This window comes from Propithecus coquereli, unplaced genomic scaffold (genome assembly GCF_000956105.1).
Source record: "Propithecus coquereli isolate 6110/MARCELLA unplaced genomic scaffold, Pcoq_1.0 Scaffold119, whole genome shotgun sequence".
Lineage (NCBI taxonomy): Eukaryota > Metazoa > Chordata > Mammalia > Primates > Indriidae > Propithecus > Propithecus coquereli.
In genome coordinates this window covers 7,889,304-7,911,732 of record NW_012135969.1, presented here as the reverse complement: position 1 = coordinate 7,911,732, position 22,429 = coordinate 7,889,304, and the positions used below count along the sequence as shown (strand labels likewise).

General features: G+C 58.0%; 1 protein-coding gene across 34 annotated transcripts in view; it reads right to left on the bottom strand.

Moving 5' to 3' along the window:
- Positions 1 to 22,429, bottom strand: part of CACNA1G (calcium channel, voltage-dependent, T type, alpha 1G subunit) — a 62,208-nt gene that overhangs the window by 38,657 nt on the left and 1,122 nt on the right. For all 34 annotated transcript variants that reach the window (XR_001138209.1, XR_001138208.1, XR_001138210.1 and 31 more), the window contains exons 2-9: positions 15,915 to 16,026; positions 15,623 to 15,756; positions 15,126 to 15,223; positions 12,914 to 13,073; positions 12,128 to 12,428; positions 11,868 to 11,960; positions 8,633 to 9,419; positions 6,414 to 6,790 (exon numbers count right to left, since the gene is read on the bottom strand). Coding sequence is in view for 29 of the 34 variants with exons in the window: in XM_012661913.1 (XP_012517367.1) it covers positions 6,414 to 6,790; positions 8,633 to 9,419; positions 11,868 to 11,960; positions 12,128 to 12,428; positions 12,914 to 13,073; positions 15,126 to 15,223; positions 15,623 to 15,756; positions 15,915 to 16,026 (2,062 nt within the window). In the remaining 5 variants the exon portion in view is untranslated. The remainder of the gene's footprint in view (positions 1 to 6,413; positions 6,791 to 8,632; positions 9,420 to 11,867; positions 11,961 to 12,127; positions 12,429 to 12,913; positions 13,074 to 15,125; positions 15,224 to 15,622; positions 15,757 to 15,914; positions 16,027 to 22,429) is intronic.

Below are 22,429 nucleotides of genomic sequence, written 5' to 3'. Positions count from 1 at the left end.
ACGGCTGTGCTATTCCCAAACCCTCCCCCCAAAAGCTCTCCAGCTTGGACCCTCACTTCTCTGGGCACACCCTCCTCCAGCACCCCATGCCCACCGGGCCCACCGTTAGGTGTCATCATGGCCCCAGCGTCTCCTAACCAGGGCAATGCCAAGGAGCAGCTTTCTCCCCTTTCCGCGATCTCTCCAGCTCCTGGAAGCCCCCGTAATTAAATACACAAGCCAACCAGGCACAGAGCACCCATGCGCCCACTCGGCTTCAAGACAGCCGACTCAAGGCCCCTGCTACTTAAAACTCTGGAGCCGCCGCCCTGCCCCTCACCCACCCGGACAACCTCTGGCCCACGGTGGCCCATGGGAAGGCTGCCCTCATGACACAGACTGTCCTGCCCTGCCCAGCCCAGCCCAGGTAAGTCCCCACGCCCTCCTCCTCTCCGCTGCGGCTCCGGAACTGCTGAGCCGTGCTAGAGAGAGGCACGAACCTATGCTGACTGGACAGGCGATTCCCTGTAGGGGCCCACGGCTGCTGTGTGGCTTTATCACAGTCCCCCCGCCGCCCCCCTCATTGGTCCTCCTTTGTCAGGTCTCCACCTCTCTCCCCTAGGAGCTGCCTTAAACCTTCCCCATTCCGCAGCCCCCAGCTGCACTCCCCACCTGGCCTCCTGCTGCACAGGGGCTCTGCGTCCCCTGTGCCACTCCTGGAACAGAGCCAGCCCCTCCTCCCCCTGCACGGCCACGTGCTCTCCACCTCCGGGCGCTCTGGGCCCCCCACCCATCAGCTATCCCAGTACCCATCACTTCTCCAATCCTTTCCCCTCCGCCTGAAAGCAGAAAGCTTCCTCGTGACTCCAGACCCATTCACCCCTGAACCCTGGGCCCCAGCACTCCAGCTCTCTCCAGGGACCCTCTTCCCAGCCCTGCGCTCAGTGGATGCCTCGGCAGCATCCGAGCCTGTGCTGGCCCCTCCCGCCTGGCGCCAGCCTCCCCTGGCTTCCCCGACCCTGTGCCAGCCCCTCCTGTGCCTCGAGGGCCACCCTCCCTCCCACTGCCTTCCTCCCTCAGGCCAACATTCCTCAGAGTTCAGTCTAAGCCCACGGCCTCCACCAGCTCCCCCAGTCCCACCTCTCCAGCTGTCATGGGAGTGTAGACGACACAAAACAATCTCCAAGCCCCTGGCTCCTCATCCAGGGAGCCAACGCCTGCCTGACAGCCCTCCCAGGATGGCCCGCAGCCATCTCACACTCAGCACATCCAAAACAAACCCTCTCACCTCCTCCCAAACCTGCTCCTTCCCAGCTCCAGCATTCGCCATGCTCTGCCTCACAACCTTGGGGTTAGCTAGGAGTCGCGCCTGCCCTCCATCCCTCCGGACGCTAAGGTGCGGGGCTGGAGAACCTGCCCATGGAACTGCTGTCCTACCCACCCCCTCGTTCTCTCAGCAGCTTGGCCTCACTTGGGGCCTCATCGCCTCTGATCTGAACAACAGAAATAGCCTCCAGGCCCCTCCCCCACCCAGCCCGCACCTACTGGAAGCTGCTGCTTCCTTCAACAACGCTGCCCGACTCACACCACTCCCCGCTCAAACGCCTTGGGCCAGGGTAGGGAAGAAAACACCACTGTCCTTCAGAGTGTCCCGTGCCACCCGTGCATTTCCCCTAACCCCTCCACCTAGACCTCTCTGCGCCTGCACCCCACTCCCCTGCACCCGCCGTCAGTCCCACTCATCTTTCAAGGCCCCCCTCAAAAGCCACCCCCTCCACGAAGCCCTTCCAAATTTGTCACCTGGTGTATCTCTCTTTGTTCCCTGAAGTCTCTCTCTCTCTTTTTTACTGCATTTGGCATAATTGTCCACGAAACAGAACAGCTTTTCTACTAGAACCTATATTTCTCTGGTGCTTCTGCCCCTGCCCCCAGCCCCCTGAAATTCCAGTGTTCTACACCAGTGTGCTGTGCCCAGGACGTGCTCCCTGTGTTTGTGGAATTGGGGGAGCCGGGGGATGCCTGGAAGAATGAGAACACCCTTAGCAGACATCTCTAAATCAGCACCCCTCTCCTCCCACACCCCGAGACCCTTGGAAAGTCTGGGGTCAGGTCAGCTGTAAAGGACCCTGCTCGGTCCCCAGCCCTAGCTCCTCAGCCAGGACTCCGCTTGGAGGCCAGGGCGCTGGCTTGGGTGGAAGGTATCCACAAACTTTTGCCCCTAAAGGCCACATTTGAAGTGTCTATGCACGTGTGCTATTTCTGGGGGAAGGGTCACCAGCTTTCAGCAGAACTGAAAAGGAGTCTATGACTCCTTTCAATAGTTGAGACCTACCACATCTGGACACCCCCACCCACCCCCAGCTTCCCTCTCCTTGAACAGCCGACCTCACTCACTTATAAATAGAAACTCTCTCTGGACATGTATCTGGAGTGACAGGATGGGCCCAGAGTGTGAGTGACTGGCAGAATCACCACCTGCCCTGTCCTCTTCCGGCCCGCCATCTACCCTGGACCCTCCCTCCCTCTCCCCTTCATGGGCTGTGTGTCTCTCCCCCGACCCCAGATGTTGTTGTCCCTCTTCTAGAATATGAGGTTAGCACCTGCCTCCCCCACTCCGTGACTCAGAGCCCAGAGGGGATGATCAGGAGGCTCCTGTGTCCCCAAGACCCCTTCCTGCCCCTCCCCTCCTCCCGGAGAGGCTGGGTCCCCATGCAGATCCAGGGGGGACATGAAAAGGAGGACAACCACTTCTCTGAGCTCTGGCAGCCTGCTGGATATGGCACCAGGATGGCCCACAGGCACCTTGCATGCAATGTGTCCCTCCCCAGCCCAAATCTGCTCAAGCCTCAGTGCTCCCCACCAGGTAGAAACCTGGGAGTCCTTCTTGCTGCCTCCTCTCCCCCAAGTTTCCAACTGGTGTTGAGTCCTGAAGATTCAGCCACATGTCAGCTCTCCCAGCCCTCTCCTCGCCATCTCCAGGGACAGAGATGTAGTTTGAACTGCCTGGATCACTGCAGTAGCTTCTGTGCCGTGCCCTACCCTCCACCCTTCACTGGCTATGTCCTACTCTTCCTTCAGACTCAGCTCAGAGGTCACCTCCTCCATGTGTCCCTCTCTGAGCACGTGCCACTTCATGTAAATATGACTGTAAACTTGATGGCGACCTCCATGAGAGGAAGGACAGCACCTCAGGCCCAGTGGCGTGCTGGAGCCGCGCTGCACTGGCCTGGGAGAACCAGCTGTCCACATTTCTTCCCAACTCCACGTTCAGAGGCATCTTGTTGGTAGCTTGAAATTGGCTATGGTGGGAGCATTTACACCATGGAAATTGGCAAATGCCACAAATCAGGGCTTTTTTTTTTTTAAGAGCTGGTTGTTAAACATTTATCAGCGTTCCACCGCTTAGGCCCAACTCTGATGCCCAGGAAACGTGTGGAATGGACAGAGATGGATAATTCACCGAAGTTCTGGGCTCCATGCACTGCCCCCTGGCGGACGGGGCACACACACAGCCTGGCCCTACATCACATCACCCTTCTGGCCTCACTCGGGTCATTTTCTTTTCCCCTCCCCAGGATCCTGTGTCCTTGTCCTCCTCACCAGCCCTCTGGGCAAACCAATCCTGCCAGTTCTCCACCAGCTGCTGGTATTAAGGGTAGGGAAAGCGGGAGACAGTGGACAGCACAAGGCCGGCCTTGGGGGGGTGGGACAAGATGGGCCCTTCCTCCGTCAAGAGCACCATGGGGGTGGGCCACCAGCATCTGCTCCCTCCCCGTGGCTCCACCTCTCTCTTGCAGTCAGCTCCATCCCAAGCCTGCCCCGCCTCTGTCCTCGTTTGCATCTGGGTCTGGTCTCTGTCTTCAGCTCCCTCTCTGTGTCTCTGTGGCTCCAGCTGTCTCTGTCTCCTTGCTGTCTCCATCTCTCTGTCCATGTCTTTCTTTCCTGTCTCTGTGCCTCTGTCCCCCCCCACCCCGTCTCCATCAGTCTCCTCCGCGCTGTTCCCATCTATATCTCTCTCTCCCTCCCTGCCCCCTTCGCCCCCATGTGTCTCTGTCTCCCCTTCTGTGCCCGCCGTGTCTCTGTCTCTCAGCCCCCCACATCTCCTTGCTGCCTTCCTTAGCAACCTCCCCCCACCCCCACCCCCCAGCCTGCTCAGGCTCTGGGGCCCAGATGGCGGGACGTTCACGCCGCAGTGCCTGCAAGCACAGGGCCATGGCAGCTTCTGGGACGTCTCACCACCCCCCACCCCTGAGCCCGCTGGGCAGCAGTCAGTCATCCGCCCAGCCTGCTGGGACTCCCACTCACCCCTGTGGGCCCTCAGCAACCAGGTATTGGGGCAAACTGGAGCAGAAACTGCTGGCCCTGAGTGAGGCCTCCCTGCTGCTGAGGGCTTACGGAGTGCTGTGGGCTGTGTCCCCCTTTCCTCAGGAACTTGGGCAAGGAGCTGCTGCAGACACCCCTGACTGATGGCTTTTACTTCCTCTCCAAAGGGGTGTCCTTCTTGATGTCTAACTGAAAGCCCTCTTGCTGCGGCTTCATCTGCCCTGGGTCTGTGTGACTCAGCTTCTTCCCAGTGCAATCAAAGCCTCCACCAGCAGCATCTGGCTGGTCAGGGACTGCTGGTGTACCCCCCAGGGGGCAAGAGGAGGGCACTGAGGAGGTGGCCCCTGGGGAATGGGCACCTGACCACGGCTAGAACTGGGGTGAGGGAAAGGGGGTTGAGGTTCAGGTTCTGGGAGCCTGGGCAATGGGAGGATAGGGACTACCACCACCTGGGTCCCAGGAGCAGAAAATGCTGCCCCCCCCCACCAGCCTGGCGGAGTGGAGCACCTCTCCCTGGGAGGCTGGCTGAGCAGGCATGTGCACACACACCCACACCCCACGCAGCCCAGACACAACATGCCCACTGTGGTGCCATGCACGCCCACCTGCTGGCACTGCAGCCGGTGTCCCGCCCCCTCTTCACCTCATAGCTGCTGGGTGGGGGGCCGCCGAGGCAAGAGGAAGCGGCATCACTATGCTGTGATGGTGGAGGGGGTACCCCTGGCCAGACAGGGCAGTTTGGGGCAAGAGCCACGTGCTCACTGTGTTGTGGGAGCAGAGGTCAGTGGGGTGGGGGTAAGGGGCTTCGAATCCCCTGAAAAGTGAACATCTCACTGTCCACTCCAGCCCCAGCTTGGACCTATGTTCCCAGCCTTGACCCCCTGCATGCCTGCACCCCCCCTGCTGAGCCCCCCGGCCCTCAGCCAGGCCCCACCTGGTCGGGAGGCCCCTTCCACGGTGCGCTGTGCTGGCGCAGGCACCCGCCCCACACCTCTGGCCCCTCATGCCTCTGCGCCTGACTGGGGGATACGGAGGTGCGCAGCCTCATTCTAAAGCAGGAAAGGGTGGGTTCTGGTGGCCCCGTCCTCTCCCTGCTGCCTCTGGGAGGCAAGAACACCCAGGAGAGAAGAGCACAGACGGGCCACGAGCTGCAGCGCCTGCCTGCTGGCCTCCCTCCTATTCCGAGCACCAGCCAAGGGGTGACTAGAAGGCCAAGCGGGGGGAGGATACAGACTTCTGGAAGGAACTTCTTGGAGGAGGAAGCCAAACCCGGCGTGAGGCTCATGGTACCTACTCTGATCCCCACCAAGGGTGCAGCCCGGTGTGTGGCGGGGAATCAGTGGGCCCCCCAGGCCACCCTTTCTGTCTCCGTGCAGCTCTGGGAGTTAGAGCAGCCTCCTCCCCCTCAGCCCAGATCCCATTGCTTGCAGCCATTGGCCCCACAAAACAAGCCTGCTCCCTCTTCCACATGACAGCCCTTCAAATATTTGAAGACAGCTCGCCTGTCCCTGCTGAGCTCTTCTCTTGACTAAACATCCCGGTTCTTAGAACGGTTCCTCAAACGCGATGGTTTCAAGTCCCCTCACCGCGCTGGGCGCTCTCATCCGCCCAGAGCCGCCCTGGATCACAGCACGGCTCCCAGACCATAGGCCAGGACAAGACTGCTTCCCGCCCCAACCCCAACAGGCCTTCAGTCCACCAGGCGCGGGCCCCAGGCCTCCACGCCTCACCCCTACCTACGCAGGCCCCTCCTGCCTCCAGCATCTCCCCTCCCGCTGCACCTTCTCCAAAGACCCAAACCTCTTCCAGTGACGTGCCTCTCCCCTTGTCCACATCCTTCAAAGCCACTGCCTCTGAGAAGCCTTCCCAGGTACAACACATCCTGCCCCTGCCCTGGGCAACCTCCACACTCAGAAACTTTGTGGCATTCACTGGTATTCACCGTCCAGAGACTCCCCATGCATCGCACCCTCGTCCTCGCCCCTCCGCCCCGCCATGCAGGCTGCAGCGTGGAGAGTAAAGAAGAAGCTGGGCAGGAAAAGAGGAGGCAGAGGGCCCCAGCACCAGGGGATAAGTGGCTGGTGGGAGCCCTGTCTTTGTCGCACCCCTACCTGTTCGTGATATTCGATGCCCATGCTGAGAGTATTGACCAAGATAGCGATCATGATGCCCCGGCCAAAGTACTTGCTATCCACAATCTTCCGGAAGGTGTCACAGATCAGCCTCCAGAAGGCCAGCACGGAGCTGGGCTCTGCGTCCTGGCTCAGGCTCCGTTGCCGCCGGCTGTGGGGGTCCCGGAGGTCGCTGTGCTGGGCGTCCTGTGTGAACTCATAAACCGCCTCGCTGTCTGAGTCAGGCATCTCGTGGTCAGCGAGCTCCACCTCCCCAGCCCGCGCCCGGGCACAATAGGGGCAGCTGTCTGGACCACAGGCTCCACTGTCTGCCCTCAAGCAAGGGCTAGAGATCTTGCAAGAGCTTTGGCAGGCACCTGGAACAGGAAAGGAGAGGTTCAAGGCTCCAGGGTCTCTTACCTGGCGCTACCCTGCCCTGAGTGAGGGCGCCTGGCGTGTTACAATGAAGGGGGTGCTGGACGCTTTGTGGGCCCTGCGTGCTCAATGCCCTGCAATGTGGGCAGTCCTAAACAACAAAATGTCCCAATGTCAATAGCACCACATTGACAGTCACCGCTGAGTGTCTCAGGGCTCAGGCAGAGAGGCCTTGATATTTTCTGAGTTTCTGGACAGCTCCTATGTCCTAGGGGCCTTAAGCAAGGAGCCTGGACCATCTCTCCTTCCCAGAAGCCAGCCCTACATCAACACTGCTCTGAGCAGCACTTTCCAAGAGATCCTTCAGACACACCCACATGTGTGCACTTGCACACACACCCACACCAGACACATGCATATGTACATATGCTCCAGACCCATACACACATGTACACATATGTACTGTGTACACAGTTCACATGCTACTGTATATACACACGCATGCACATACCACACACATGCTTGCACAAACATGTTCACACACAAAAGGCACATATGCCAGATACACACACCCATGTGCATGCATACACACCAGGGAAGAGCATCATACCTGTGCGCACATGTACACACACCTATCAGACACGTGTGCACACATGCACCAGACATGTGCATGCACAAATGCACATACATACACCGGACCCCTTCATGGATGCAAACACGCATACACACACCAGACACACTCGTGTGCGCATGCACAGTGACCTGTCCCAAGACAACAATATCCATTTAAATCGAGCTTCAATCATAGAATATGAGAGCTGAAAGGAACCTTAGAGACACCCGGGAAAAGCACGTTTGTGGAGGCACCTGGCCCAGGGCCCAGCCCCTAGTAGGCACGCAGCGACATTTCCCCTACTGACGGCATCTGCACACAGGAGGGCGTCAGTAAGCCCCCACCGACAATAATGATGGGCCCATCCCCGCCTTCTACACGTGGGTGTGTGCGACTGGCCCACGTCCCGTGGCAGGGCAGCGGAAGAGCTGGCATAAGAACCTTTCGCTCTGGGCTCCGTGATAGCACCTTCTGGTCCCAGCCCACGTTCCCACGTAACACCCCCACGAATATCCCGCTGCTCCCCACGTGCCACATCCTTCCCGAAACAGTCCCTGGGCTGTGGCTGCAGAGAACCTGTCTGCTGGGGAGAGCCCAACACCCCACGTCTCACTGCCCCATCACACTGGGTGCTCCACTCATCAGACAAGCAGCTCCCCAGGGACTTGCCGCTCCTGGCCCCGGATCTCCCTGCGGGGAGGGACTGAGACTCTGGCTTAGAGTGTGGGGTGTGATGCTGGGCATAGTCACACGCCATCTCCCCTCTGAGCCTTGCGACAAGGAATATGGAGCGTGGGCCTCAGAGTCCACCCCTCACCCATGACACAGCCTTGGGCATGTCACACAACCCCCCCAGAGCCTCCTTTTTCTCACCCACACAATGGGGATACTGAGAGAGCTTATCACCTAATCCGTGGAGAGGATCCAATGGGATTTTGCTGCAAAGCATGTGACAGACACACAGCCATTAGGCAACAGCCACTCGATATTACTGCAAACAGCGCAGAGCAGAGCACGTGGCAGGTGCCCATACATGACAGTCATCGCTATCACAATGCAGGAGTGACGATTCCCATTTTAACAGATGAGAGAATTAGGCCTCAAAGGAGTGACGTGACTTGATGGTGCCAAGGCCATGAGAAGCACAGTGGGAATCTGAGCCCTGGTCCCCTCTGGGACACCACCCAGCTCCCAGACGAGGGCACCAACAGGCCCCACCCAGAGTTCTCACCCGTGCTCTGCGTCTCCAGCAGCCTGTGCATGGAGCTGTAGGGCCCGGGTGGGATGTTGAGGCTGGTGAGGGTGGGAGGCCCAGAGCTGGGGGCCACCTCTACGAGCGCCTTCTCTTTCAGCATCTCTGGTGGAGGGCTGGTGTGTACAGTGGGGTACACCTTCCCACTGCCCACAGTTCTGCCCGATGCCACAGATGGGGACCGGGGAGGGGCCCCCTGGCAGCGGACTGGCTCCAAGTGGCAGTCGGCGTGGTAAAAGCTGTGCACAGACTCTGCACCACCTGGGGGGCCTCCGGAGAGGGCGGGTGTTGAGGGCGGTGGCAGCATGAGCCGGCGGGACCCACTGGCATCCCTGTCCTGGATCTCTGGGCTGGCCCTGGGGGCTCTGAGCGTCCCGTTGCCCAGGTGGTAATGGTGGTGGTGGTGGTGGTGGTGGTGGTGGACCAGGTGGTGGATGGACAGGCGGCGGTGGGAGCGAGAGCAGCTGCCACTGGGTTGGGGTTCCTGGCCCTCGAGGGGTGCTGGGCTGCTCAGGAGTCCGGCCCGCACGCCCGCTGCCCGCGAGACCCGGGCCAGCCTGCGGGCTGCCTTCCGGAGGATATACACCAGGTACTTGAGCAGCTCCTCGTAGCAGCTGCCCGGCTCGGAGAAGCTAGCCAGGGTGCTGGCGTTGGACAGGAACCGCACGCGCTGCTCCCGCATCAGCTGGCTTTCCCGCTGCTTGGTCTCTGAGAACTGCGTGGCAATCACCACGAGGCACAGGTTGATCATGAAGAAGGAGCCCACCTGTAAGGGTGGGGACAGGAAGAGCAGATGTCCTGAAGAAAAGCGAATCACAATGCCAGCTGCCACATACGCAGGACTTCCCATAGGCCAGGCACCAGGCTCAACTGTTTTCCAAGCATTGTCTCATTTTATTCTTATGACAGTCTCAGGAGATGACATCTCCATCTGACAGATGAGGAAACTGAGGCCCAGAAAGGAAAGGCTTTTGCCCAAGATCAAGATCGCTCAGCCAGTGCAGAGTAAGGCTGAGACTTGAACCAAGCTGCGTGAAATTCCAAGGTGTTGCTATTGATCACGGTGTTTTCCTGCAAGGTTATCTCCCAAACTCCCTGCCCCTAAACATACCCATCTGAGGAGACTGAGCACCCCTCCCCAACTCCCATCAGAAGTACAGAATGCTGTGGAAATGAGTGCACTAGGCATGTGGGGTTTTCCAGTTGGATTGAGCCTTTGAGATCTTGGCAAAAACCTTGTTCCCAAGACTCCTGCCTCTAGGCCCAATTCTAGCTGCGTGACCTTGGGAGAGACCCTTATCCATGGAGCCTTGATATCCTCATATGAAAGCAGGGACCATGAGTACCCCCTGTACCCACTATACCCCTTTTCCCTGTGCTCCCCTCCCCCAGCTGAGTGAGGAGCTGAACCATGGACCCTACAGACTAGCCCAGCTGCCACTCTGACTTGCTCACACTCCCCTGGTCCCCATCCATGCCTCAGTTTCCCCAGACTCTGGGATGACCAACGCTTGGACAACAATCCCCAACAAAGGAAATGAATATTTATGGTGACAAAGCAGATTTTCTTTTCTAGATCGTGTCCTAGTAATTATGATAATTAGCTTCACTAGTGTGATTCCAGAGAGCTGTTTGAAAAGATTTTTCAGGGGGTGTGTGGGAGGGCGGAAACCAGGCCCCTTACCTCCCTGTCTGCTTCCTTCCCCCTCCCCCAAGCCTGGGGGTGGGGGCAGCACAGTGAGAAGACCCCGCTTCCTGAAGCACCGGCTTCAGTCCCTGAGGTGGGCGTCAGGGATGGGAACAGGCCTCCAGCCGGGCTTCGCCCCAAGCCTGCCCACTCTTCCGCACCAGGGAAGCTAGGCAGGCAGGAGGGGCTGGCCTGGGGGACTCGCGCTTTCTCAGGCCTGCCCTCTGCCTCTCACGCACCAGGAGCCGCCTCACTCTGTCTCTCCCTTCCTCTCCAGCTTGTCCTAGGTCCTGAGTGGATCTTAATCTTCTCCTTCTTTCTTTTTTTTCCCCTCCCCCCCCCCACATACCCCCACCTTAATCTGTTTCTTCATCTCTTTCTCTCAGTATCTGACCCTGTGTCTGGCTCTGTCACTGGCCTCTTGGTGACATGGAATAAGGCCGAACTCGGGGTTGGTGGACTGGGGCTGAATTCCCAGCTCCAGGCTCTTACTTTTCTATGTGACCTGGGGCTCTGAGTTCTCATTTAGGAGATGGGGGCCGCCATCCCTGCACAGGCCACCTCACAGGGGACTACAGGGATTAAGCAGGCAGCAGATGTGACAGCACACATCGGCAGTGATGCCCCACCCAGCGACATTAATCCGCAGCACAGGCAAAGCACGTGGCGGGGTCGGATAAACGAGGAAACGTTGGTTTCCTCATCTGTAAAATGGAGATGACACAGGATGGCAGCGAGGATTAAATGCAGCAGCGCATAAAAAGGGCTTAGCACAGAGCTGGCACATAGTAAGTGCTCAATAAATAAGCTGTGAGTGGTCGCAGTGACATTATTAACTATGAGTGGTAGTGATTAAAACTATTAAATACTGCTGCTTTTGCCTCTGTCTCCTGCCTTCATAAAGTCTTGGAATTTCTGAGCTGGAAGAAACAAGAGATCATGCAGTGTTTCTCAACACCGACTGATGGGGACTTTGGGTGGAACAATGCTTTGTTTGCAGACATTTCAGGATGTTTAGCATCTCTCCCTTCTTGCCGCAACAAAATGCTAATGGTACTCCCCTCGTCCTTGGAAAACACTGAACTCTGTGAACATATTAAACACCGTTGGACTGTACACTTCAAATGGGCGAATCATATGATAGGTGAATTATATCTCAATAAAGCTGTTTTTTGAAAAACAAAACAAAACAAAGCCAGAATCACCCTTCCCCATTTCCAAATGTCCCCCAGGGGAGACGGTATCTCCCTGGCTTGAGGACCATCCATTTTACTGATGAAGAAACAGAGGCCCGGGGTGGGATGGGGGGCTTTGAGGGCAATGACTTGCCCAAGGTCATAATAGCAGTTAGTGGTAGAGTCTGGCCTTGACCTGGATTTCCTCCTGACTTCCCATCTGATGCCCTCCCTATGGGGACTTGTCCTGAGAGCTAAGAACTTCAGTCTGAGCAATGCTTCCCCTCTCTGGACTGCCCCACTGGTGTCCCCAGGATCCCACATCCCCACGGGGGCCTAAGGAGTCACTCACGATGATGAGGAGGATGAAGTAGATGAAGTTGTAGAAGGAATGAGCATCCATCACAAAGTACATGATGTCGACCCAGCCCTCCAGCGTGATGACCTGGGGAGGGGCAGAGGGGCAGGCTGACTCTGGGCCCACACAATCCTCCTCCAGTATCCTCCAGAGGCCGGGATGCCCACCCTGCCCCTGAGAGTGACCACTGCAAGCCTGGACTGTGTCCTGGGACCCGCATGCCTGGGAATCTCCCGGGCCCCAGGCTGCCGCACCTGGAAGATGGCGATCCAGGCATAGCCGATGTTGTCGAAGTTGATGGCGCCCTTGAAGGGGTTGTGCTCCCCAGCGGAGCAGTTGGTGTAGTACTGGTTCCAGTTGACGCAGGTGGTGTTGCTGGAGCTGTTGTAGGCCTCATAGTCTAGACCACAGGGCGGGCCGCCGCCCCCCTCCCCGCGCAGCGTGGGCACGCTCCTGCAGGACCGCATGCCGTTCTCGCGCGGCTGGGAGCAGATGAAGGGGCTCTCGTCCTCGTTCTCTGTCTGGTAGTAGCGCTCTAGGTCCACGCTCAGGGGGCTGCAGGGAGAGAAGCGGGGCAGGGATGAGGCCAGGGAGGGGGCCCAGGAAGGGTGAGCTGGTGTGAGAGCACCGAGGCAGGACAGCGGGTGGGGAAGGGAAAGGGCAGGGCAGGGCTTTGTGGGCACCAGGAGAGGAGAGCGAGGGCTGAGCAGGGAAACTGGAGTTGGGATGTCAGAAGGTCACATCCTAGAGCTGTGGTTTTCAATCTTTGTTGCACAAGAGGCTCACTGGAGGAGCTTTAAAAAATTCCGGCATCCAAGCTGAACCCCAAGACCAGCGAAATCAGGATCTCTGGAGGTGGCCCCCCCCACCCCAACACTGGTAATTTTGAAAACTCCCCAGGGGGTTCCAACATGTAGCCAAGTTGTAGAACCAGATATGTCTCAGATCTGAGAACAGATGAGCCACAGGGAGGAGGGACCCAGGGAGATTCTAGGCCCATGACCACTCCCAGGTCCTCCCCTAGCCCGTCCGCCACTCACAGGCTGAAATTCTCAGGTAGGAAGCATCGGTTGCGAAGCAGCCCTGCCCACAGCTGGACGCCGACGATGCCGAAGATGAAGAAGACAAAGAAGCAGAGCAGCAGCACGTTGCCCAGCATGGGCAGCGTGTCCAGCAGCAGCGTGACGAGGATGCGCATGCCTGTGGGGGCAGAAGCCTCGCTGGGGACGCCAGGCTGGCAGCACTCCCAGAGGGGCCTTCCGGGGACGCTTATGGCCCAGCTCAAGACAGAGGGGAGACCAACAGACACCTCTTGCTCCCCAGGCATCCCCTGCGCCTCTCACCCTACTCTCTACCCTTCGTGGCTCACCCACACACCACCACCAAGGCGCCAGAGTAGCGTGGTTTCCAAAGCACTCTCACCCCACGTCCCACCCAACTCTCCCAGCATTGGTGTGGGGTGAATGCCGCCACCCCCAACTTACAGATGAGAAGCCAGAAGCTCAGAGGAATGACCCGAGTAGCCCAGTATCACAGAGCTGCTAAAGCAGGTGCCAGGACTTAAACCCAGGCTTTGTGCTTCTGAAGCCCACCGCTCCCAACATACACACACTGCCCTCCCACTTCCTTCTCTCGCCAGACAGTCACTTGACCTTTCTACGTTATCACCACTGGGGGCACTGGGGAAACTGAGGCAGGGAACGCCAGGAAGGATGCTAGCAGGCAGGAATCTCACTTGGAGAGGCAGCTCCACAGCAGGGGCCAGGACGCCCTGTGCTTCACCATGGCTCTGCGCCCCCCATCCCTGATTCTGTTCCCTGCTGGGTCCAGATCCCTAAATCAGGACCCGAAGAGACACTACACCGTTTTCTCAGAAGTCCATCAGTTAACAGCCCCCTCCATGGGGAAAGCCACTGAAACCCCCCTCCCAAAAAGCCCTGTTAGGGATACTTCCCTCTCTCCATACTCCAGGTCTAAAACCCAACCAGCCCAAATGGTCTGAACCAGTCCCCTGTCCCTTGTCCACTAAGCCCTTGTCAAGCACACAGATCTCTAATGGCTCCTTTCGACCCCCAAAGTGCCATCTATGGCCCCCTGCCCCCTCCAGGGCAAAATCTTCTAAGCAGCAGCCTATTAACCCCTCTTGGTGACTGCGCCAAGCGCCCAGCCCGCCCCTGCCAGCCCGCCCCTGCCAGCCTGGCCTTCCCCATCCCCCTTCAGCTCCTCTGTGCTCCAACTGAGATCAATTCCTCAGGGTTTGCATTAAGGGAATTACACCGGTGGTTAGACAGAGGCCTATAAATCTGCCAGCCATCACCTGGGGCGGAAGAGGAGGCAAAGCACGCCCCTATTCCGGAGCTCCTGTTAACACCAACACACCCCAGCCCCTAGAGAACACACTCAGCAGCTCGGCCCTCCCAGAGGCAGCCACATCTCTCTCTCTCTCTCTCTCTCTCTCTCTCTCTCTCTCTCACACACACACACACACACACACACACACACACACACACACAGGGAAGGGGGCTGCTGCTACAACCAGCACACAGACACAGAGACCCAGAAATGTGTGTCCCCCACCCCCCACCCCCGGGACTGCAGCAGGACCATCTGCAGCTTGTGTAGGTTGGGGAGTTGCAAAGGGGGCCTGAGCAATGTGGGGGGGCAGGATGTAGGGGGAGCTAGAGCTGCCAAAGCTTCGCTGGCTCCAGAAACCAATGCGGTTTAATTTAGATAATGGTCCCGGCAGTCCCTGCAACGGGTTGGAAGGGGCTGGGAAGGAGGAAGGGAACAGAGCTGGAAGGGTGTGGCATGGAGTGGCCTTGTCTGGAGAGAAGTCATGCTCAGCACGGCCAGTGTGGTCTCACCAATGAGAACCAGACCACATGAGAGGCTGTTCTGGCTATAACAGGCCATTTGCACCTTGCGTCCAACCTGGCCTGCCAGCCCTTCCACTCATCCCCACCCATGCCTATGGTCCTGGGGGGTCATCTAGCTGAAGGGAAAGGGTCATCTGAGATGTTTCTGAGACTCTGACCCAAAGCCAGGCTAAAATGGGGGTGGGGTCTTCCCAGGGACTCTCACAGTGCCACAGCCAGGGGCAGGGGCTCCCTTTGGTTCCAGTGACCCCAGCTCCCTACCAAGCCTGCAAGTGGTCAGGTGAGGACATGGTCGCAGGGGTGGGAGGTCGCTGAGATTCCCACATTTCCTCTTGGGGCCCTCTGTCTAGGGGCTGAGGGCCAAGGGGTCACTCACTGGGCACCCGATTAATGGCCCTGAGCGGTCGCAGCACACGGACTGTCCTGACAGCTGAGAAGCTGACGTTCTGCAGGTCCAGCGAATACTCCAGCATCCTGCGAGAGGGGCCCAAAGGGAGGCCCTTTGAGTCAGAGGCCACCATGGGGTCAAAAGAGGTCAAAGAGGACTCCTGCTGTGGAGGCAGCAGGATGACCTCTGGCTCCTCCTCCACCAAGGGACCCTGAAGATCTGGCTCTGCCTGGGGGTCAGGGCCACCCCAAGCCAAGGACAGACTCCGCATCAGAGAAGGAGGCAGAACTGGGGGGAGGGCATGGAATTCAGAGAAGTACAGGCAGGAGTGCTACAGGCAGGACAGCCTCAGACCCTTAGTGGGTAGCCAGGGAGAAAGCAGAGCTGTAACTGGGCCGGGGGCAGGGGCAGGAGGCCTGAAACCCTGGCCCTGAGGAAGGGACTGATCTGATCCATGCTCTCCTGCCCCCAGCCCAGGCCCTCACCCCGCGATGACGATGAAAAAGTCAAGCCGGTTCCAAGTGTCTCCCAGGTAACACTTTTTCCCGAAGATGCCCAAGGCCACCATCTTCACCACCATCTCCACAGCGAAGAAGGCAAAGATGAAGTCATCAAAGGCCTGGTGTGGGGACAAGAGGCTGCTGAAACTAAGAAGGGGGTCAGGGGACACCCTCCACCCCCACCGCAGCCCCTGCCAGTCAGGGCCACTTGCAGAGAAGGAGTCAGGGGTGTTAGGATTAGAAGCTGCATGGCCCCCAACATCCACGGCACACCCACCTGCAGGATCCGGCAGCGCTGGGAGTCACAGGCGATGTCCTCGCACGGCCGGAACATGCCCAGGGTCACACAGTTGAGAAGGATGACCAACATGCTGATGCGCTCAAACCAGGTATCGGGCCGTCAAGGAAACAGCTGGGCAGGACTGGAGCTGGAGCTGGCCCCCACACCTGCCCTGACACCTCCTGCTTCTTGGTCCCCCCACCCCATCCAAGACTAGCCCGGTGGTGGGAGGAGTCGGGGGGGGGGCTTGACCTCTAGTCAGACCAGTCCCCAGGCCCAGGCTCACCTTGGTCATCTCACCTCTCTGGACCCAGTTTCCTTATCCATAAAGGAGGAAAAGCCACAAATACCCTGACTATTTGCACAAGCCATTTGGGGAATAGCATCGATCGTGCTCATGGAAATGCCAGACACCGTGAGTTTGCTGCTGAATGTGAATCCTATTCTTCCTACCGCACAGGGTAGATGTGAGAAGCAAATGAGATAATGTATGTGAATGTGTTACACAAACCTAAAGTCGGATTATGCTGCCTTACAGTTTACCAAGCACTTTCTCACAATGCCACAGCTGATGCTCACCACAGCCCCAGGAAGCATCCAGGGGAGATCATTTTATTCCCCGGAACCCAAGGAAACTGAGGCCCAGAGAGCTGGAGTCAAGTACTGAAGGTCACCCGACACGCCAGGACAAGGCTGAGGCTTCTGAGCTCCCGATCTGTGATGCTCTCCTCTGTGCACCATGGCGGCTCAGGCAGGCAGAAAGGTGCTGTTGTGACCGCCACAGCAGTAGGAGGACAGGCAGAGGTCCACGGCGGTGGTCCCCCTTGCCACAGCACTGCAGCCCGAGGCTCCCTCTTCCACAGCCAGCCTCCTGACCTCTCAAAGCCCTCAAACAGTTGCTAGACACACTCACGCGCTCAAATATTGAGGACCTGCTACATGTTAGACACTGCGCTAGGCACAGCCCCCGGGCCGTGCAGAGTGGACAATACCCTGCACACACAAGCCATGCGCCATCACACCTTCTTGTGGCTTCCAGCCCAGACCAGCCAAAACAGCAAGGGGGAGAGGGGTTCTTTCTAAACCCTGAGTCTTTCCACAGAGTGGATTCTACTAGGTGACTCACTTCCAGCCCATCAGCAGGACAATGTCCCAAATACCCTCTGGACCTTAAAAGGTTCCAGGCACTAGACTCACAGATAAATGAGGTAAATGAGCAGAGAGAGGAGACTGGGGAAGGGAGGCCACCTAGTGAATGGCAGCCCCTGGCACGACCCACCAAGGCTCAGTGGGGCCCGCAGCACGTGGAGTCTTCCTGTCTCAACCCAACTCAGGAATGTCCCACGACTCCCCCAGTCCCCTGGCAGCTCTCCCCCTCCTCCGCCCACTACCCAGGCCCTTTTCCTTTGGACTCACACCCTGCCCGCCACCTGCCCCTGGCACCCTGGAAGTCCTGAGGCACTGCAGTTTCCCTAATCTCCACCCTCTTACAAGAATAAGAGTTTTAAAAAAAAGTTCTAGGTTTTGGGGGGTAAGTAGGTGGGAGGGAGGAAATAGAGAGTGTTCTGTTTCCATGGAGCTGTTTTTCTGAGTGGAGCCAGAGCCCAGTGGATCTCTCCCCAGAATGGGGGTCAGCCAGGGGTCACCCTGGAAAAAGGGGGACAGGGAGGGAGTCATCATTTGAGAAGGGAATACAATTACCCTCAAGAACTGGTCTGTTTTCCCAAGCTAGCCCTCTCCTCTCCTCCACAGGGGAAGGGGGTCTGGGAGGGTCCCATGTGAGCAAATGTCTCTACATGAGGGAGGGTGGGCAGTCCTTTGGGGAAGAGGGGCTCCTGGGACATCTGTTTGGACCCCTCTAATGGCACAATCCCACCATGTTGGTCACCTAAGCACTTGCCTCATCTCCCTTACGGAGCTGTGGGCTCCCAACAGGCTGGGGCACTCTGACACACCTTTCTATACTGCACGGAGCTGGGAGTAGCGCCTGGTATGTGGCAGATGATCAATACATGGGAAGAGTGAATGAAGCAATCGATCGATCAATCAATCTCCCTGCCTAGAAGCTAGATGTGTCTCCCCATTCATGCCTTCCTGCCTTGCTTCCCTTGAAAGAGATGGATTGATTATAACCATGGAGGGAGGAGCAGAAGTGACCCCATAGAGGAGCTGCCTTTCTTTCTGTCCTCACCTTACACAAGCTCAGCCTGGGACCTTTTATAGCCAGAGTCTGCTTCCAAATGACCCCATGCCCAGCTCTGAACCATGGCAGCCCTTCCGCATTCCAGCCTACCTCCAGGACGTCCTGCCCACGCTCTGCCTCTCACTACAGGTGAGCATAGTGGACAGGGAAGAGATCAAGGCACAGGAAAATGTGGGACAATCTGAATAGAGGAATAATTAATGGGGGGGGGGTCTTTCACCCTTCTCAGGATTGAGTTCGTTTCCTTGGGAACATGGCAGTATGTCACTGTGTGATGTTCTTGTGTTGCCATAACAACGGGAGGATGTGTCACCAGGTGGTGTGGATTCGTTGCCATGGTAATTAAAGAGACCCCCCACACACACACACACATGATCTCCCCTCACTCAGGCTGCTGTCTCATCGTCATGCAAGGAAGGGGGATCAGGGAGACCCACAGGTTATCAGGTTGGAGGAACCATGTGACAGATCCCCATGGTAACCAAGGGAACGGGGGACACTGGTTGCCATAGTGATTATGAGAGACCTGTGTAGTCACATGCCTACTGTTGCTATGGTGACTGTCTGGGCTGGAGTGGATCCCAAGGGGGGGTAGGTGAGGGGAGGATCTTTCTTCTCCCCACAAACCACCATCAAAAGCAGAGAAAAAGGAAATGGCAGAAAGAGGAACCCCACTTCCATCCCTCCTCCTATTCTCCCTCCTGGGAGAGAGAACTAGAGCATGTTATCTCCACAAATGAGTCCTCTCAGTGGGGCTTTATCTAGATAGAGCCCTTGCCTAGCCTGGCAGCTGGAAGGGTGAGGGAGGTGGGGAGAGGAGGAGGCGGGCTGGGTACCTCTGGGGGCACAGGGGCTCCAGGCATGAACTGAGAAGGGAAGCAGCCCTCTTGCTACCCCATTCCGTCCTAGGAATCTGGAAATCTGAGACTGAGGAACGTTGAGGAGGAAATGGGCTGGGACCCAGGAGTCCTGGCCTTCTAGTGAGAGTTGGGGAGGTGGGGGGGCAGGCTCTTGCCTTGTCCATCCCACGGAGAGGCCGGTGTCTGTCGGATCCGGGAATCCCACAGGGGCTTCCCTCGTGGCTCACACTGTGGGGGCTGGAAGGGGCATTCCCCCAGCAGAGCCCCTACTCCTGCAAGCCTGTCTCCCCATGGTCCCCCTGGCCAAAACTCCAGCGTGTGGGTGTGTGGGGAGAGAGGTTTCCAGCTGAACTGAAAACTGAAGCCCACAGAAAGGCAGCGGGCCCCACCCAGAGACAGAGACATGAGACACAGAGACACAGAGAGACGGCCCACTGGAATCTTTGAGAGGGGAAATAGGCCAGAAATCTGATTCAAAGTCTGTGACTCCGTGTGTGTGTGCGTGTGTGCGCACGCGCATGCCTGCGCGTGTGAGCAGTTGAGTCTGTCGCCATCCTGGCTGAGGCAGGCAGGGCGGGGTGAGAGCTGGGCGGGAGCAGGCAAGGGGTGTGGGGGGGGCCTGTGGGGGGGTAATCCCAGGAATGCCTCCAACTGGCACCATGGGTGATGAGGAGTCCCCCAGCAGAGCGGTGGAGTGCAGCGGGCGGGAAGGAGTGTGTGTGTGACACAGAAGGAGGGTGGGCCTGGGGCAGAAAGACCGCCAAGGGGTGAGCTGCCCCCCAATCCCATCCAATTCCCAGCCCCAGCCCTTCACCCCGGAATCCCAGGGTTTGGAAATGGGAGGAGGGAATTGATGAGGAGACAGGAAAAGCATCCACCCCCCATTTCCTCTGAGGACAGCAATGGAGAATTTTCCCTAGGCAGGAGAAACAGGCAGACTTGTGGCACTGGGACAGTGGCAAAGAAGGCTCCAGAAATCCCCGGTGCCCCCTCCACTCTAGAGGCGCACACTCAGACACACGGAGTGATGAACAGTCAGTCACACACTCGCATTCACTTCTGGAAGCCATTAGGGCTCCTGCCGGTCAGGCCTCCCCCTTCTCCCCCACTCCTGGCAGACTCCCCTCTCCCCCACTGGCCCCCCTCCCACTCCCCCTCTCTCAGCATCCCAAATGCCAGCCTGTGATTTCCAAATGAGAAAAAGCTGTGCTGGGCTCCGAGCTTGGAGAAACTCCTACACAAACTTCCAGATGTGACACAACAGCCAGAGAGGGGATGCTCAGGATCTCCTTCCGGGAGGGGACGCGCCCTCGCCCTGGAGAAGCACACACTGGCGAGGGGACACGCGCCTCTACAACCTGGGGAGGGGGGCTTTCGGGCTTTGAGTTGACTGCCAATGCCCTGCTCTCCCCAACACCAACACATGCACTTGCACACCCCTCTGCTTTTTACTGCCCTCTCTCCTTCCCTCCCTAACGCGCGCGCGCGCACACACACACACACACACACACACACACACCATTTCCTACCTGGGTCTAGATCTCCTCTCTAGGAAACCTGGTCTCTTAAAGAGGCTGAGAGAGGAGGGGGCCAAGAAGAAGAATGTGCCAAGAAAAGCCAAACTGGCTTCAGTTGGTGGGGGGCGGGAGGGAAGTGTCCTTATGTCCCTCTTCCCTCGGGCTCAGAGGTGCAGAGGGACCCTTGTGGAGCAAAGGCAGGTTTCACAGATACCGCAAAGACAGAAAAGGAAAGAGGAAGGCCCTCTGGCAGCGAAAATACAGGTTTCCCTTGGCGCTTGAGTAGGATGGAAGTGGTGGGGGGCACAGCTCGGGCAGCCCCCTTGCCAAGAAATGGTTCTCATCCATCCCCAAGCAAGCCAGGCTCAGCTGCTTCTCCAGACCTAGCTAGTGATGTGGATGTCCCTCATCCCAGACTCCCACTCCCAGAGATAAGCCTGCTCCCACACCCAGGATGAGCACCAGGCTCTCACCTCTCCTCCCTCAACCCAATCCTCACCACCTGTCTCCTTCCAGACCCTCAAGGAAGGAGTCTGCCTCCAAACCCTCCACTAGCACCTGGAGATACGGCAGGTGGGAAGAGATGCGAGCCAGGAAGTCTGTTTTGGGGGGCAGGGTGGAGAGGGAGATCTATCTCCCCCCACCCGGACCACAGAGGACATAGAGGCTGGTGTTTTTCACCCTTTATGGAGGGGGTGGGTGGTTGAGGGCAGAGATGCTCAGAGCCCATCCTTCTCAACAATATTTCATTCTCCATCTCGATCTCTGCCATGGAGAAAGGGGCCTGGGGATGGGGGAATCACAGCTCAAGATCGTGCCTATTCAGAGGACAACAGACCTCAGAAGCCCCCACCTCTGTCTTTCTGTAGCTCAGAGAGAAAGGAAGAAGGGGCAGGGGATAGGGAGAGGGTGTGATGAGGGGAGCTTCCCAAAGACCCACAGGGTGTAGAGGATGGGGGATGGGGGAGACCCAAGCTCATCCCTGCTTTGCGCACTAGAGGCAGCAGAGCTGCAGAGTAAGGGCCGCACCAAGCTTCTGCACCCCCCTTCCCCAAGGCAGAGTGCGGGCTGGGCTCTCAGGGGCTACAAGGGAGACCTGGGGTTTCCCACTCTAGATCCCAAAGAACCTCTGAGCTGGAAAGAAGGAACCAGGAGAAGCTGTCAAGATCTGGGACGGCAGTGCAACCTCACCCCACCTTTCCTTCCCTTAGTGGCAGGACTCATCCCAGAGCCTGGAGCCAGGCATTAGTCAAGCAGCACTTTGTGCTTGGGGTTTTGGGAGCTGGGGTCTCCTCTACCACTCCAGACTGGGCAGAGGGTAGGGGGCAGTGCTAAATCCATCTCCCTAGAATGTGGGGCTTGCATTCTCCAAAACCATATGCGGAGTAGACACTGGGGCGGTGGACCCAAGTCTTCCTTAGTGAACACACTCACAGTCTCACTGTTCTCCCAATACTTTGGAAGGGCTGCCGTCCCCCATACCTGCCTTGCTAGCAGTGGGAGCACTCTATTTGTGAAAGGGGAGGAGTAACCTGGACCAGCCAAATCCCATCCCCCACTTGCTAAAGCTCTTGCCACAGTCTTTCTCTCCACAAGAAAAAATCCAGTACAAAACTCCCCAACCCAATCTTAAGCACCCCGCATGGAAGAAAGAATTGGGGTGGAGGGAGGCGCTCCTGGCATTGGGCTCCAGCTGAAAGGGGCTCCACTCCAGCTCCGGGGCAGACGGCCCCCCTCCACCACATCTTGTTCTCATTCTGCGCCCCTGACATCAGCCGCCGCCGGAATCTCCTTGTTGTGCCTCCAACCCGCGAGGTGGGGGGTGGCGGGGATAGGACCTGGTCCCCGCCCCCCAAATCTCCCTCTGGGTCAGTAAAAACCTCAGCCTCAAGGACCAGGTGGGGGGATTAAACCCTAGAATCCGCCGCAAAC